A 15,876-nucleotide genomic window follows, 5' to 3' on the forward strand; every position below is an offset into this window, starting at 1 on the left:
TCCGCTACTTATTCTTAGGTTATCTTTGGGCTCTATTTTCTTTGCTCTCATTTTAAAGTATTTTGTTTTACTTTCGTTTTTACATAGTCTGAACTTTTTCAATATTGTTTCCATTTTTTTGAATATTCTTATGAGTTCTGATTTTGATCTCATAATCAATGCAATATCGTCTGCAAAAGCGATAACTTGTTGTCTTTTGTAGTATATTATACCATCTGTACACCACTTTCTCGTAGGATAGCTTCTGGGATAAGGTTAAATAAGGTGGAAAATGGATCTTATTAGTACCATTGTTATCTGTACTAATTTCCATTGTGGTGAGAAATGACCTAATCTCATTATAGAGTTAAATAACCTTGTCAGAAATTGAAAATCTTTCTCTGGGAGTTGCTGTACAGTTTTTCCAGTAATAAGGTCGTATCCTGGTGCCTTTATTATACTTTCTAAGGTTTTACGAGTACTGAAATAAGCTCTTCTTCAGTTTGTAGTGAGTATTTTCCGTTATTTGGCGTAAAAACTTTTTTAAGATGTGTTGCAAATGTTTCGGATTTTTAAAGTGGAGTTTTCTGTAATGACACATGGTCGGGTTTATAGGATAGGTTGACCTGGAGAGTGGAGGTTAGGTATAATGAAACAACTTCTATCTATCGTGTCTAGATTCAGAATGGTTTTATTTCCTCTTCCTTGCACCTGTCCGTCACGTCACTCTTACAATGTTACCAACCTGAGTGCGTTCCGAATATTTACTTATTTACGTACATCACATCCCCCTCTTTTTAAAATGATTAAATAAAAATATTTATTTAACAAATCTTTAAATAAACATTTATGAATTTCCTCAATTGTTTCATACATCCTTTACCCCCTTTATTTTATAATAAAATTACTTATAAATCTAATCTATCAGGTTTTTTAACAATTCGGCCTGAAGAGGTCTGTGCAGGTAAGTTTATTGAAGAGTGATGATCAGAAGGATTATCAGAAACACTTTTAAGATTTTGTGACTCACTAGTTTCAGATTCGTTATCTGTATGTTCATCATCAGAAGTTGCAGGAATGCGAACTAAAAATTGTTTTGAAAATTTGAATGTTGTGTCTTTTCTGATAATTTTCACTGGGATTGTATAGTTCTGCCTTCGTAAGGTCCTTGTAGCCTTCAATAACGAGTAGTCAGTGGCTTGGGTTGTATCTAGTTTTTGTAAGTATTTCAGGAATATGATCAGTTATCAGAATGTGATGTGATCAGAACGTGAAAATATATTATTAATTAAAACCGTATTTTTATTTTTTTTGACAGTGCTTTAAATATTGGGAGAATTTGCTTTTTCCATTTCGAAAAAGTTTCAGCACCGCATACCTTTTAAGTCAAAGCTTTCATCCCTAAGCCAAAATACTCGCAAAATTGTGAAATATACTTCATCTAATATCATTTAATTGAAATTAATTTGAATTTATTTTGCCCTACAGGATCAAAATAGAAAGCGCTCGCTAAGCTGTACAGATGATGGTCCGAGTGCAAAGAGAATGAAATTGTCTGATGATCACGAATCGACTAATGATCAGGAAACGCCTAATGATCAGAAAATGCCTAATGATGATGGTCCGAGTGAAAAGAAAATGACATTTTCTGATGGTCACGAATCGACTAATGATCAGGGAATGCCTAATGATCAGAAATTGCCTAATGATCAGGAAATGCCTGATAATCACGAATTGCCTGATGATCAGAAATTGCCTAATAATCAGGAATGTTCTGATGATCAGAAATTGCTTAATAATCAGGAATGTTCTGATAATCAGAAAATGTCTAATTATCAGGAAGTACCTGAAAAAGAATTTTAAAAACCTTTAGATATTGGTTTTTATTTTCATATATTTTATTTAACCTTTATTATTCGGAGGCTGGGGTACCATGAAACAAAAAAGTTGGTTTTACTAATAGCTATCCTACCTGAGGCTTTTTTTCCTTCCTTTCCTCCAAAACATTTCCTTTTTGATGCCTTTCTCATGGAAAGTAGGACTTCTTCTTTTCTACAATGGCTTTCATTTCTGGAGTTCTCCTAGCTATCATATTCTTGCCTTTCTTCCTTGACTTCTGAACAGTTTTCATTCTCCTGCTTTTGGATAACCACGAAAATCTTCAGGAGAGAGGAAGGCTTAACTTGAACCAGCTCCTCGATCAAATTTCTGCATGATTTGAAGCAGCTCCTTCTTCTGCTTGTAGAAGAGAACCATTAGGCGACTAACTTGGCACAGTATAACCGTGTTTCTTGGGTGGTTGATGATCCACAGTGCCAGAAGGCAGTCGATCAGTTACGTAATTGCACACAGGAAGTCTGCTTCGGTAGATATATGTCGATCAAATAAGTGTATCCTATTTTCTTGAATCCTGCAATTATATTGGAAGGCTTCATGCTTTTCTGATGAGCTTTATACATGAAGGATGCTGTATTATAAATTGATACTGTTTTCCCAGAGTTTTGCATTATCCAAGAGTCAAGAGCTCAAGAAACGCCATTTTCCATGCATAGGAAAACAGCTTCCAGGAACAAATGCTTTCTACGTTGTCATAAAGTAATGGAGCAGGGTTTTTTCCAGAACTGCAGGTGTAGCGAATGAAATGCTTAATAACTTCCACAAATAGTTCTGATGTCATCCAACCAGAAAAAAGACACGTGGAAAAATTATCACTGGTGGAATAGTGCTGCCATATGTAGAAATTTTCAGCCACTATTCGTTGGAGATTTTGCATAGTTGATATGACCGTTTCATCTAAATTGAACACCCCTTTTCCATTACCAAATTCTGCATACTGTTTGTCCAACATTTCCAAATTATTGAAAAACAGATCTACATTCTCTTTGGTAAAAGAAGTAGCGTGAGATAGACTGCAAACCTCTGTGGGGTGCCTTTTTAAAAAGTTATAAAACCAGTTAATGTCTGCTACTTTCTTCTTTTCCCATGATGGAACATATGGTATTTTGTTCATCACTGCCATTTCATATGCAACTCGTCGGCAATCTTTAACTGGTGGGCCATAGTACGTTTTACGGAACACAATTAGGAAATTTTTCAGCTTCTCTTGCTCTGCTGTGAAAATTATCCCAATTGAATAAGTAGACGCATATTTCATATTCTCCTTAGTACGTGCTTTCGTTAATATCACATATCTTGATAAAGTTTTTATCACATATCTTGATAAAGAATCCATGATTCACATTTTTTAGAACGTCAGCACTTCTCATACTGCATCTGCCCAAGACCATTTTCCCTGCTGCCTTTATATCATCTTCAAAAAACAGTCCCTTGCCGGTTTTTCGCTGTTGATTTCGCACCATTGTGAAATAAAAAGAAAAAACTGCTTACTGCACAATGAAACACTCCACGTGGGGCCCTATGAAACGTTTGAATGAGCCCAAACGCCTCTGTTTCAAGGAATCTCATTCGAGCCATTTTGATTTCATTCACCTGCTACGATGAACGTGAAGAGGTAGAAAAGCTAAAGGTGGACAAAATCTTAAGACATACATGTGCCATAAAATATTATAAGAGCTGACTGAATAAATTAATTACTCTTACCTTTTAAATGTAAAATTCGTTTGAATGACAATTTTTGTTTCACCACAAAAAACCGCGCTTCACCTGTGCGGTGAGATGAGACTCTGTCAGAATCCTATCGCACTAGAGCTTTCGGTTCACTTAGTGCAGACTGTTTCATTGTGGCCCAGCCTCCCCTTCATTTCTGGACGGTTGTGATATGTTTATGATCAGGTTTTGTATACTATTTCCAACAACTTTTTTATTAAACATTTTAAAGGACCGACAAAAAAAATTTCCTTTTAAAATTGTTTAATAGATTAGTTTTAATGTTAATCTCTGTAAAACAGACTGACACCTGCAAAACATCTCTGAGAAAATTTAAAAAACATTTTTATATATTGAGATTAGCCATGAATCTCTTATCTAGATAAAGTAGATGTAGGACTTATTGTTCTATTGCATACTAAACAATCCAGATCTGATATATTTTTATACTATATTTTTTATTACATATATAAACTATATTTTTATACTAATTTTTGAAACTAAATTGTTTACTACTTATATAAACTACAGTAGTGGCCAAAATTGTGAAAACAACAAAAATTTTAGTTTTGTTATCTACATACCTCTTTTTCACAAGACTTATATTATTTATAAGTTTATTTATAATTTTATTGCATCGTTTTATGCTTCTACTTAATATTTAACATCTATTTTAAGAGGAAAAACCCTCTAAAAATTGAAAAATAAATAAAACAACAGCAGCCGTTAGCTATTAGTAGATATATTAAAAAATTTGTACAATGGTTATTATCAAGAAAATTAGTATTTGGTGGGATAACTTTTGTTTTTTAGGATAGACTCGATTCTGCGAGGCATGGATTTCCCGAGACGGCCAATTCTTCTGGTGTAATAACTCTAAACCAGTTACTTGAGTTTCGGCGTGATACTAACGCTTTCAGCCTTGACCATAAATTTTCTATTGGATTTAGATCGGGACTGTTTTCATGCCAAGGCAGAACAGTAACGTCATGGTTTCTCAACCATTCCATGGAAGTCTTAGCTGTATGACAAGGCGCTCCATCCTGCTGGAAGATGCACTATTGGGCATCCCCTTCAAACAAATCTCTGATAGTCGGCAGCAGTTTGGCTTGCAGTATCTCCTCCTGATATTTTTTTGCAATTATATTGCTCTCTATTACTGCTAAATGTCTAACTCCATTAGTGGTCATACAAGCCCATACCATGACACTCACAGGTCACGGTCACTATGAAGATCCTCACAGGATCTTCATAGTGACCGTTGTACACTGGGGCAAAAAGTCTTTCCCCGGTCGGCGGCGAACAAACTTCACTCCGTCACTCCCAAAGATAGAGATTCTGGTTTCATCACTCCAAATTACCTTACCCCACTGTTCTTCTGTCCACCCTCTGTGTGCCAAAGCCCAATCAATGCGTTTTTGTCTCTGTTTGTTGTTCAGGAACTGCTTCTTTCTAGGAGTCCATTTTCACACAACTTTCTTCTGATAGTGCGGTCCGATATTTGTAAGCCAGTTGATTTGATCATAGCATTAATTTCTTTTGCGGATCTACGATGATCTAAAGAAAGTCGGCATATTCTACGCTCATCGTATTAACTAACTTTCGGTTTTCTGCCTGTTCTTTCTGCTGATTTTGTCGTTCCAGTATGATGATAACGTTTACAAACTTTCATTACACCTGATTTTGTGGCGCCACCACCCAATTTGTTTGCTAATTCTTGATATATGTAACCTTCTATTTAAAGGATAATTGCTATGGCTCCCTTTTCTCATTGCTAAGTCAACACGTTTTGGGTTTCTTGGTGCCATTTTCGTTGAATCGACATTGATGTATTCCTCTCCGATAATTAAACAATATCACCTTGCCTTGCTTATATATTTATCCACGCTGTCAGTAGCGCAGCGGTAACTATTCGGTGCCATTAATTATATAAAAATCATAATCACGCCACTGTCCGCCTCTTTGGATATAGTCGGAACACGCCACAAGCGCGAGGTTGGTCTTTCCTACGTGGAGTTTACAGTAACAACAACAATGACCAGCAATACAGCAAAACGCTATGGCAACATTGGCAATACAGTATTGCCAATGTTGCCATTCACAAATCTCGAATTTTTGGCGTTTTGCTTGAATCTGTTTCCATAACTTATTATAAATAATTATGTTAATATATAAAGAGTGACAAATACATAAAATATTAAGCAGAAATATAAAACAATAAAATAAAAACGTAATTATATTGATAAACTAAAACTAAATACATCACGATCATGAGACGAGTGTTGCTGGAAAAACGATAATTTTTGTAAAGTTTTCAGAATTTTGGCCACTATTGTATATTTGTTTCTATTAAAGTTTTTAGTTAAGGTGAACCGGGGTAAGTGTGACATAATTTCTTCTACCTATTGTAAAAGTGAAGCTGTAGACTTAAATTGTACACGAATCGTTTTCATTTTTTACAAACAGAATCTGTGGTTAAATCACCACAGATCTCAAAAAACCTACAAAACGACCATAAGACCAATAGTAATTAACAGCAAGATAAGAAGAGCAATTGAAAGTTTTTGAGAGGAAGGTTATGAGAAAAATACTGAAACCAAAAAGGGAAAACGAAGAGGATGCAAGACAATGGATGCATCACAAAATACAAGAATGGATGGGTTAAGGTAACATACTTAGAGCAATAAAAACACTAAGAATTAGATGGTATGGACACATAATGACAAGAGGGAACAGCAATCCGTTAAGAGTTATAACGGAATGGATACCACCAGATAAAAGAAGCAGAGGCAGACCTAAACTGAGATGGAGACAACAAGTGGAAGAAGACTTAAAGAGTATGGAAATTAGAAATAGGGAAAGGACAAAAAGGACAATCAAAGATAGGAAAGTAGTAGAAACAGCGAAGTCATACCAGAAACTATAAAACCAAACTCCGAATGGAATGATCCCCCACATACAAAGGATCTTCAAGTGAAAACAGCTTCAGCTTCTTGAGGAGCGCATGGCTTATATATATGGAAAAAATTATTCTAGGAGTTCATAGGTATCAAAACCTACTGCAAACGTTTACTGATTATTCCTACCAGACGTAGGTTCGGGGTAAACATGAAACGAGATCACTTTCTGCGAAGTCCCTCATATCATCTACTACAGGCCACCAAAAGGTCAAAATAGTTTTGGAAGCCCTCCTTGCCAATTTTGTGCTATATGACCCATCTTCCTTCGGACTCCCATCTACAATCTGACCAACACAGTATATAATAGTTTTTTTACTGGAAATCATAACAAGCACCCAGGGTCCAGCCTTGATTGTTGAAATTTTTCTATTTATGGACTCCATGAAATCATCCTCTTGTTCTTGTAACTCAAGTTCGTTTTCAAAATCACTCTCACCGGAATCAAATATTTTATCTGACTCTTCTTCTTATTCGTGCATGACTTTGGCTTTTTTCTATCTTTGGATATATTCACCGGTTTGAGGTTTTTTTTTATTTCACTTAGCCTTTACATTTTGTTTCAATCTGTTGATTGCCTTTATTTTAACGATCTAAATACCCAAAGATCCAAAGGCTGCAAAACGTGACTTAAATGTGCCGGAAGCTTTAGGATAATAACATTTTTGTTCACTTGCTTTTTGAACAAGTTGAAGATCGATATGTGACCTATTTTCATCATAAATCAATAACGCAGGTCCTTTATATCCAATAAATTAAAAAAAAAACTTTTTTCAAAATAATTTTTAACTATCATTAACTCTATCCAGCCAGTTTTTGTTGCAGCATAGGTTATTCCAGTAGATTCTTGATCGCTACAAGCTTTTTGTCCATCTGCAGTAAACGCCATTAAAACAATGATGTTTTCTTTCCCGGGCCCTGGTGTTGTTCGGGAGACCTAAATCCGGTCGGTGCTACCACTTGGTCTTACTCGTATCCAGACAAAAACTTGTTTCATCAAGATTCCATATTTGTCTAGAACTGAGATTTTCAGAAACACGTTAAAGCATTCTTTGATGGAGACAGGATGGATACTTTTTTCTTGCACCTTCAACACTTTGCGCTATTTTCAAGAAAAGTTGTGAGCTTGTTTGAACCGATTAAAAAAATCATCTCTAGGAACGCCATCACAAAATGGTGTGTGTATGTTATTTTGACTCTGTGTTTGACTTTTCACTCCTCGGATGCTGTTTAAATGAGTAAAAAGTATTGCTTTGTGTATCGAATATACTTTTGCTGCTCTATATAAGGTAAGTCTTCTACTTTTGACCTCTTCTACAGTCCCCTTTAAAGTATCAGCTGAATACAATGACCTTCGCCCTTTTTTTACGTATTTGCCAACCATTTTGAAGCACAACAGTGATCTGAAAATGAGTAAATCATTAGAAACAAAATGTACGGCCTAAAATTTGTTCCTGGTAGTTTACCTTAGAGGATAGAGGAAGTAGGTACTGTTTATTAAGTACATCAATATTAATAAAGAGTGCCTACTTCCGTTAAATTATAACATGCAGGTTTACACTTCTCCTATGCTACCGGTTACACTTTCCCGCCAAATTATTTCTGAGGGGCAAGTATAACCTACATGTTTTTTTACTTCAAACCTTAAGTGATTTTAAATTTATTGCTAGAATTAATAACAAAGAATAAAATTGTACTATTACCAAATTTTTACACTCCAAGAAACAGAAATGATCAAGTATAATACTAAAACTTCACATTTCGAACTATTACTTTCCAGCTACTAGGCAAGAAATAATTTTGAAACCCGGTTATAACAGTTAATATTTTAAACCACAGAAATACAGCTGTTATAGTCCCACTACTGTTTTATAGATGTCACCACTGTAACTCATTAACATGGAGCTCTAAGACATTATAATGTTTTCTGATCGAAACGTTTTGTTGGTGCATTTTTTTGATTGATTATTTGAATAATTTTATATTGTTATTGAGACTTTTTACAAATAACCTGTATAAATATTTGTTGTATTAATAAAATGTTATATATAAACCGTTGTTTTTATAAAATGTAAATATAAATTTGTGTATCATTTTTTTATTAAAATATTTTATATTTAAATAAAAAAAATGATACATAATAATCATAGAAGAGAGTGACTACAGTTTAGACACTTCTTGCATGTTTTTATTTTCAATATGAGGGACTGTCGCAATGTAAGTTTGCCTTTGACGAATATGTATATCATCTGGGTGCGTAACAATAATTTTTAGTCTTCTTGTAAATCTTTTTGTGATTTTGGCGATCACATTGACCTATATTATTCTACTCACAGCAGATTTCTCAAGATTGTCCAGCAAGGATATAAGTCTGCGTCTAATACCTCTTTTGCCCTCTATCTTGCCTTGTAGAATCAACTATAGAAGTCGATTTATATTAACGCATAATGTGGCCGAAGTAAGCCAAGTTTCTGTTTTTTACGGTGTTAATAATTTCTTTGTCTCTTCTTAACCTAACCCCCCAGACTTCTCCAGCTCTTAGGCACATCGCTTAGACAACACTTTTCCCCTATGCTATACATCCCACGGGCACGATTGTATTACACCATCATTTTTTGTGTTTGTAAGACCCCTGTGCCATGTATCAACATGGTACGATGTTGGTACATCTTAGAATTGAGGAACTACGTTCACAATTTGATGAGTTAGTTGTGGTCGGCTGTCTGATTATTTGCCGATTGAGTATGGTGTAGATGTGCATGTGCGTATTTCGTAGGAAGGTATTTACGCGTTTGTGTCATGTTAATTCATCGAATCTACACTTAATACATAGTTGCAGCTTCTGTCATGTACTCAGTTGATCCACGGGTGTTTTTTTGGTTATACTTTCTTCACCTTTTCCTGTCTTATATAGCAATGGGGCTTTTCCTATTAGCCATTCGGACGTACCGTTTCGTGGATGAAAAATTACCCATCGAGTTTGTGTGGAGTAGTGCCAGACTCAGACTAACGGCCTCGAACCGGCACGGTAGGTTTGATAAAATATGGTTTGCGCTTTTTATTGTCAAATCTATTCTATTAAACACCTAAGCTGTGTTTATACCACTAAAATACCCAGATAACAATATAAACTTGATTCAGACTTGCAAAAAGTTTGATATATCAAACAAGAGGTTTGCTTCAAATTTGCCAGTCAACTGTACACACTTGCAGCAAGTTTAAATCAAACTTGCTAGTTACAATGCGACAAACTTGCTTGAAGTTTGTTTTTATACAGAATATACAATCTTGATATACAAACTTGCATAAAACTTGTTTTGACATAGTAGCTAGTTTTGTTTGGCAAATTTGTCATATTTTTGTTACATTACCTTAGCTCCAGTATCTAATTTGTATGATACAGACTTATCATTAATATAAATATCAGCTGACCACATATCTTTTCCAAACTTGTGTTTATTTAAGTTTACTGACCTGACAAAATACTGATACTCACTGCCGTCAACCGTCACTCTCACTTTCTGAACTGTGCACATCAATTAAACTGGATTCTGTTACTTGATGCACTTTCTTCTTCTGCTCTTTCATTCCCTTTCTTGGAATTTCAGGTTTCCCTGTCACATTGCTCCTACTAATGGTTATGGCATTGACATTTAGCTTTATCCCAAGCAGGACATCGATTGTCTCTCAAATGATTATATCCACATCTAGTACACACACGAACACATCTATTTCTATCGCTCGAAATATGTCGACTGCTTTCATTAGCGTTCACTCTCAATCTCTGAGCAGTTTTTCTTGTGTAGTTTTATTGTATACGTTCATTACTATTCTATCTCTGATCATCTGCTCTTGTTGGGTATACTCTGTTGTTTTAATGGCTTTCCGTAGTTCTGTAACACATGAGTCAAATGGCTTCTTTCTGGCTAATACTATTAAACTTAAATCTTAAATCAGTTATAATCTTCATGCCATACTTTGTTGAAGGCCTTAGCTACATCTAAAAATATTGTAGAAGACTTTCTTTTCTTTTAATGGTTTTTCAATTATGTTGGTAATTCTGTGTACCTGATCAATCGTGGAATGTTTATTGTTAAAGCCAAATTGATGGTATGAAATCACTTTTTTCTCTTCCATTATGGGTTTCATTTTTTTTAGCAAGTTTCTTAAAAAGCTTTGATATCACTGATAAAAGTGATATTGGCCTATATGAGGAGACTTCATTTGGTGATTTTCCTGATTTTGGTATCATTATAACTCCAGCTATTTTTCATAAATTTGTGACATATCTCAATCTAAATGCAGCATTCATTATATTGGTCAATTTTACTATGGCTTTACGAGACAGGTTTTTGAGTAATTTTCCAGTGTTTATGATTATATCCTGGTGCTTTCTTCGGTTTTATGTTGTCTTTTATTTCATCAGCTACTTCGGGGATGATGGTCTGATTCGGCTTTAGCGATATTTGATCATTAATTTGTTCTTAAATGTATTTCCTAAATATCTGGCAAATCTCTCTGCCTTTTGATTTTAGCACAGTTAACGTCTTTCAGTTTAATGGATGGAGAACGGGTTACTGTTTTTTTAGTCTTTTTGTTGCTCTCCTCAGTGCTGCTATCATCCGTCAACTCTCTCACGTAAGAACTGATGGGCTCATTTTTTATATCTCTCTTTTAAGTTTTTGGCTAGCATTGTTCAAATTTTTTTTTATGTTAAGGAGCTCTGGTTTGTTGCCACTTCCTTCTTAATTGTCTTTACTCTAACTCTTTAATTTCGTTCGCATAGTTATTTCCTTTTATTTTTGATCTTAGAGTAGAAGTACTTTCCCATGCTGATTTTTGTATAGTTTGAACAAACAACCCTACTTTCTTATCTAATTGTTCAGGTTTTTTAATGCTACTAATACTACAATTTAATTCTAGCTTCAAGGATTGATCTAAAACTTCCCTAGTCTGTTAGTTTATTTATTAGTATCGGGTTACACTCCTCTCTAATGATCATGTTACTCACAGTGAGTATTATAGGTGAATGATCTGAATTCACATCCCAACCATAATTCTTCTTTCAGTACCCTGTCCGATTATCGAACTTGGCGATGATATTGGCAATGGCAATAATAACTTTGTTTACGGCGGCTCTAAATAAATTCGCGGTGGTCTTTTGATACTATTCTCGTAGATTTCGGAGCCAGGATGTTCTTCTTAGGCCTGGGTCTCTCCTTACGGCGATCTTACCCTGTATTATGAGGTGTAGAAGGTTATACCTCCCTGGATGTCTTATTACATGACCGAAATATTGTAACTTTCGAATTTTTATCGTTTGTGTTATTTCTGTGCTCTTTTTCATTCGATCTAAAACTATTTCATTTCTCATTTGATCAACTCAAGTCTCTGTAAGGTTCCAGCCCTCCATACTGTTGACGCATTATTAATTACTAATTTTCATACCCTATTGGTTATGCAACCAATATAACGTAATGTAGTTAGTGTTGCCTATGGAAAAAATATAAGTGTGAACGCCGGTTTTCGGCAGATTGCGAGGTTAGATTTTATACATATAAGAAAAAAGAATAAAGAGGCAATTACCGAAATTCTTGTAAATTTTTATTTAAACAAAAAGGTGAATTAAATACAGTCCATTACATCAATTACGAAACACATACCATACAGCAATGTGGAGAATATGCAGCAGCGTATTAATCTGATTTTAAGGTTTAACGTAATATCTTTATTAATTAGAATTTTCTTTAATATATAGAAGGCGGCTCTGGCTTTTCCAATGCATATTCTTATTTCTTTATTTATATCCCAGTTATCGTTAACGTTTGCGCCCAAATAGGTAATATTGTGGACTCTTTCTAACTCCATTCCATACGCTCTGATGTTCGTTGGTTGTAACTCCGTTTTGCTGATAACCATAAATTTTGTCTTAGAAGTATTAAATTTTAGCCCATATTCATCACATGCTTCGGTTACCCTATTTATAAGTCGTTGCAGGTCTTCTTCATTGGAGGCAGTAAGTACCGTGTCGTTTGCATATCTGAGATTGTTGACATTAATTCCGTTGATTTGAATGCCTGTATCTTCAACTAAGGCTTCTTTGAAAATAAATTCGGAGTAGATATTAAAAAGTAGAGGCGATAGAATACATCCTTGCCTCACTTCACGTCGTATTTCCACTGCTTCCATCGTGTTGTGTCCAATTCGTTTGTTTGCACATTAATGCCAATACAAATTTTTGATAATACGGAGGTCTCGGTCATCAATTCCCACCTGTTGCAAGACACCTATAAGTTTGTCATGGTTTACTCGTTGAAAGGCCTTTTCGAAGTCGATAAAACACATATATAGGTACCGATTGTTCGATATCCCTACATCTTTGAACCTGGTGACAGAGAACTCTACAGAGAAGAGTGCTTCTCTGGTTCCAAGGTTGGTTCTGAAACCAAATTGTGTTTTACTTAGTTGTACTTCTATTTTGTTGTAAATTCTCGAGTGCAGTATTCTTAGGAAAATTTTCAGTACTTGATTCATTAGACAGATAGTGCGATGATCGCTACACTGTTTGGCATTTATTTTTTTCGGTATCATTACAAATGTTGACAGTAGCCAGTCTGTTGGTATATGTCCTGTTTCGAATATTTTATTGAAGAGGTTTAGCAGAGAATGTTTACCCTTATCCTCGAGTAGTTTGATTATCCATCTGCACCGGTTGCTTTCCTATTCTTTGATAGCTTTATAGCTCTTTCCATTTCATCGAGTGTTATGTTTGGACCAGTCGATATATTTTCGATTTGGATTTCTGTTCTATCGTCATCAAACAGCTCCTCAATATATTCTTTCCACCTTTCTAATCTGCCTTGCTCATTGACTATATTTCCCTGTTTATCAAGTAAACTACTTGCAGTTGATCTATATGTTTCAGTTATTTTTTTCACCTTTTTGTACATATTAGTATTCTTTTTCTGCAGTTCTTCTATTTCAAGACATTTGTTGCTGTACCATTTTTCTTTTGCATCCCGGATTTTCCTTCGGATTTCTTTATGGATTTTATTGTATTCTCAGTGTTTTTATTTTTTTGTTTTCGTCTGCTTTCCATTAGTCCCAATATTTCATCAGTCATCCATTGTTCGCTATTCCGGTGATTAGTGCCTCCTTCTCCGGAATAGAATACACCGTGGTCATCTATGCACCGCATTTCGCATATCCCAAGAACTGGTATATTGAGCCTTATTATCTCACGTATGGTGTTTTGTATCTTACCGGACTCGTAGAGACTTCTCACATTCCATGTGCCAATTCTGATACCTGATTTTATTCTTATTTCTTTTTCATTATCACAGGGATTTCGCTGGATAACGGCCTGGGAAGCCCTGTGTGCTTGTCTTCTCCTGCCGGATCTTTGTGTCCGAGAACCATGATCAGTATACCTTTTCTTATATGATAGTGCCATGATGATTGAACTAGGGAACAATAATGGGGTGGTTTCCCGTTGCCTTTCTTTTGCGCCTTGAGCTGGTACTGATGATGGCTGCTGCCCTTCATCACATATAGTGATTCTATATAATCCCTAAAATTAAGGGATTGCCACTTCCGCCATTGCTTGGCTGCCGTTGCGGACTTCATCCGTGACCCTGGATAAGGGACCCTAAGCAGGTACTAGATTCCCCGGTCAGGAAACACCTGGAATCTCATTAATATCTATATAATTGGATGAGATATTTTTAATAACGAACAAATCAATTAATTCCGGTATTTGATTTCTATCTTTTGGTCAATAAGTCGGTCTACCTGTTGATATTGCCTCACATTTCTGTTCTTTTATGGCTGCCATTAACTCTTTTCCTTTACTTGTTGTCAATATTGATCCCCATTGGGTGTGCTTTGCATTAGTCATCTCCAATGATTTATCTTTTTCCCCAATTTTCCATATATTCATATCCTACAAACTGTTCTTGTTTATTGAAATGCTTAGGAGGCTATAAATTGAGCTTATATTAATTTCGCAATTAATTTTGAGTTTGGCACATACTGAAGCTTCTTCTTTCTCATTTTGTTGTATTGTCAGGATGTAGAGTGTGGTATGCCATGTATCCTCTAAACTTTATGAAAGATTGTTTAGTAAAATGTGTTTTAGAAATGAGACACAAATCAACTCCTTTTATATTTAGGATTGGCTGTAGCTCATTTTGATGTAGCAGTCCATTGGTAACCATAGGTACTTATGACTAAGAAATAAAAGTTTTGCCAACACATTAATTTAATACTCGCAGATTTTCTTTATTAATTTTTTATAAATATTTAAGCAGGAATTAAATTAAAACTGTGCCTAGTTAAAACTTACCCTGAAAACTTGAGAATTTTTGTATTTGGAACCAATTTCAAAAATATTAGAACATCAATTGCAAGGTTGGTACGTTTTTACTGGCAACATTAGCACGTACACTGCCTTTGTATAATTTAAATATACTATCTCGTGTCGCTAATTATTTTTTAAGTATGCCACTAACAGTGTAGCTCAATATAGCTTATCGCGTCACAATTATGTGGTCGGCAGTGAACGTGTTAAAGTTAAACATATTGCTCCTATGAAGTAAATACAAATTAAAAATCCAGTTACAAAGTTGATTTTTTCTGCCTGGCAAATATATATTATAAAACAAATTATAAAACCTGAGAAAAGTATATGCAAACATATAACCTCCCTCTCTGTCTGGAGTCGTCGCTTCTACTGGGGGATTGGACGCATGTTTGAGCCAATAATGGAAAGTCTATATATTTAGGAATTCTACAGTATTTACTGCCTTCCCTCGCTCAACCGTTTCCATCTCTCTCTGTTGTTCCATTCTTCATCGTTTAGGCCTCTCTTACTCATGGCTTCGTCTACTTCGTTCCTCCAGGATTTTCGGGGTCGTCCTCTTTTCCTCCTTCCTATGGGGCTCCATTCGGTTATTCTTTTTATCCATCTGCTGTCGCTAGTTCTTCTTACATGTCCATACCACTTTAGTCTTTTTTGTTCTATATATGTTAGTATGTATGTTTCTATTGATGTTCTTTGCTTTATTTCGTCATTACTTCTCCTATCCATTCTTGTTACGCTGCAGCATCTTCGCAGGCATTCCATCTCTATTGCTACTATCTTACTGCTGTTTTTCTTGTTTATGATCCAATTTTCAGCCCCATATGTCATAATACTTCGTACTAATGATTTATAAATCTGCGTTTTTGTCTTCATATTTAGGTGTCTATCCCACCATACTGAGTTAAGTTGTCGGATTGCTGTTCTTGTTTGTCCTAATCTTTGTGTAATTTCTTCCTCTGTTGTTGCCTTTTT

The 15,876-nt window shown here is 35.2% G+C and overlaps 1 protein-coding gene across 2 annotated transcripts in view; it reads left to right on the forward strand.

Annotated features, from left to right (window-relative positions):
* Positions 1 to 8,584, forward strand: part of LOC140452345 (uncharacterized) — a 68,191-nt gene extending 59,607 nt beyond the window's left edge. For both annotated transcript variants that reach the window (XM_072546544.1, XM_072546545.1), the window contains one exon: positions 1,468 to 8,584. In XM_072546544.1, the coding sequence (XP_072402645.1) occupies positions 1,468 to 1,842 (375 nt within the window). In that variant the 3' untranslated portion in view covers positions 1,843 to 8,584. The remainder of the gene's footprint in view (positions 1 to 1,467) is intronic.
* Positions 8,585 to 15,876: the final 7,292 nt, after the last annotated feature.

This window comes from Diabrotica undecimpunctata, chromosome 10, assembly GCF_040954645.1.
Source record: "Diabrotica undecimpunctata isolate CICGRU chromosome 10, icDiaUnde3, whole genome shotgun sequence".
NCBI lineage: Eukaryota > Metazoa > Arthropoda > Insecta > Coleoptera > Chrysomelidae > Diabrotica > Diabrotica undecimpunctata.